The following is a 1,746-nucleotide window of genomic DNA, read 5'->3' on the forward strand; positions in this document are numbered from 1 at the left end:
ACTCAGGGGTTATCACCCACGCCCTCTCCCGAACTTTACCCTCACTCGTGTTAGGGTCTGTCCCCTCCCTCCATCCCCTCACACCCTTCCCAGGTTTGTGAGATATGGAGAAGTAAATCCCCCTTGAGCCACCCCCTTTCCTTCCCCCAGCCCATTCGGCCCCTTCAGCCTGTTCTGCCATTCAATTAGATCACAGCTGATCTGTATGGATCCATTTCAGACACAGTCTTTGTAATGTAAAAGCTTCCATGAGAGAACTTTTCAATGAACGGCGTGGCTTCACTCCGTCTAAAGGTTAAAGTCACAATTTTTGGATTGTCCAAACCAATTTCACTTCACGGTGCTGTCGTCTTTCTGCTAATCAAGGGCCAGATTGCCCATTGATGTTTGTACCCTGGGTTTATGATAACAGAGGGATTCACAACAGCAACAATGTACATTTATGTAGCACCTCTAATGTAGTCAACCTTTCTGAACCCAGAGATTTCCATCCATCAGGTTTATCAGACTGCGGAATATGCTTAACCAGAGCTTGTGATGAATTGCTCCCCAAACCCCCCGAAAGCATCGAATTAAAAGAAAATCTGTTGCTATTAATAACAAGACTCTACCCGTCGAGCAATTTTAAGAGAGATTGCAAATAAACTATTTTGTACAAAGAAACATCACAGCTGCTGCAGCAACGTTCATACTGGCGAAAGTAAAACAAAGAAGTGGGGCTCTAAACCTGAAACAAGAACTGAAATTGCGGGAGAAACTCAGCGGGTCTGGCAGCATCTGTGGAGAGGGAAACAGGGTTAACGTTTCCCTTCTTCAGAACAGCATAAAAGGTACACATCTCAGTGTTGCCGGCACAGCAAGTGACCCCAATCTGTTGTCCTGTACTGCAATCCTCTACTCATGAGGAAGAAACCCCGGACTACACAAAACTTCACTTTTGTCCAGAAGTGACCAATTCATGGTAAAGGTGGTGTCAGAAATGAGATTTCTATCTGAAATACTGAGCTGCTGTTTTCACTTTAAAGAAAACAAAATACGTTTGTTTGTTTTGAGAAGCAAATGTTACAGCAAAACAGTGTTTGTTGTTTACTCACTTGCTTGTGGCTGCGAGGTAACGTGCCCCCGGAGTAAGCGAGGGTCTTGTAAAGTTCGGAGGTCTTGCAAGTTTCAGCGCTAGTTTTGTAAGTTTCAGCGCCGCTTTTGTAAATATCACTGTCTGCACCGGTGCACTCGGCGCTGCCGTAATCCTCCTTACGGCTCAACTTTTTCACTCTTCGGAAAGTCATTTTCCTGCGATGGTCATCCTCCGCTGCACCCGACCCCGGCACACCTCCTCAAACTGGATACAAACGAACAACGAAGTCTGTCCCAAAGTGGAAGCTGTTCCCTGACACAACGGTTTATTAAAGCGTCTAGACGGATGCTGCAGTCCCCACCCCCCACCCCTTCTGCCGCACGTGGTCGAGGTGTGGTTACAGTTTCATTTCCCCCCCCAGATAAGAATCTGCAAACAACAAAAAGCTTTCAAATTCTTATTAAGACTCACTCCCGACCCCTCCTGATGAAGCCTGCCAGATAAATCCGTTTTCTAGACCTGAATATCCCAGTTTGTCATCGACGTTGTAACGCTGCATTTGCACAGGACAGTGCGTTTGGTAAATCGAATTGTCAGATAACATCCCCTCGATCCATCAATAAGTCCTTTACATAGTTTGATCTATTAATTCAGGGAATGTGGCCTTTGGA

The 1,746-nt window shown here is 45.8% G+C and overlaps 1 protein-coding gene across 1 annotated transcript in view; it reads right to left on the minus strand.

Moving 5' to 3' along the window:
• Window positions 1-1,413, minus strand: part of tamalin (trafficking regulator and scaffold protein tamalin) — a 15,419-nt gene extending 14,006 nt beyond the window's left edge. Inside the window, exon 1 of the mRNA XM_048618831.1 lies at window positions 1,095-1,413. Coding sequence (XP_048474788.1) covers window positions 1,095-1,286 — 192 coding nt within the window. The 5' untranslated portion in view covers window positions 1,287-1,413. The remainder of the gene's footprint in view (window positions 1-1,094) is intronic.
• Between the last annotated feature and the right edge of the window lie 333 nt (window positions 1,414-1,746).

The sequence above is a fragment of the Rhincodon typus genome, chromosome 41, assembly GCF_021869965.1.
Source record: "Rhincodon typus isolate 14 chromosome 41, sRhiTyp1.1, whole genome shotgun sequence".
NCBI lineage: Eukaryota > Metazoa > Chordata > Chondrichthyes > Orectolobiformes > Rhincodontidae > Rhincodon > Rhincodon typus.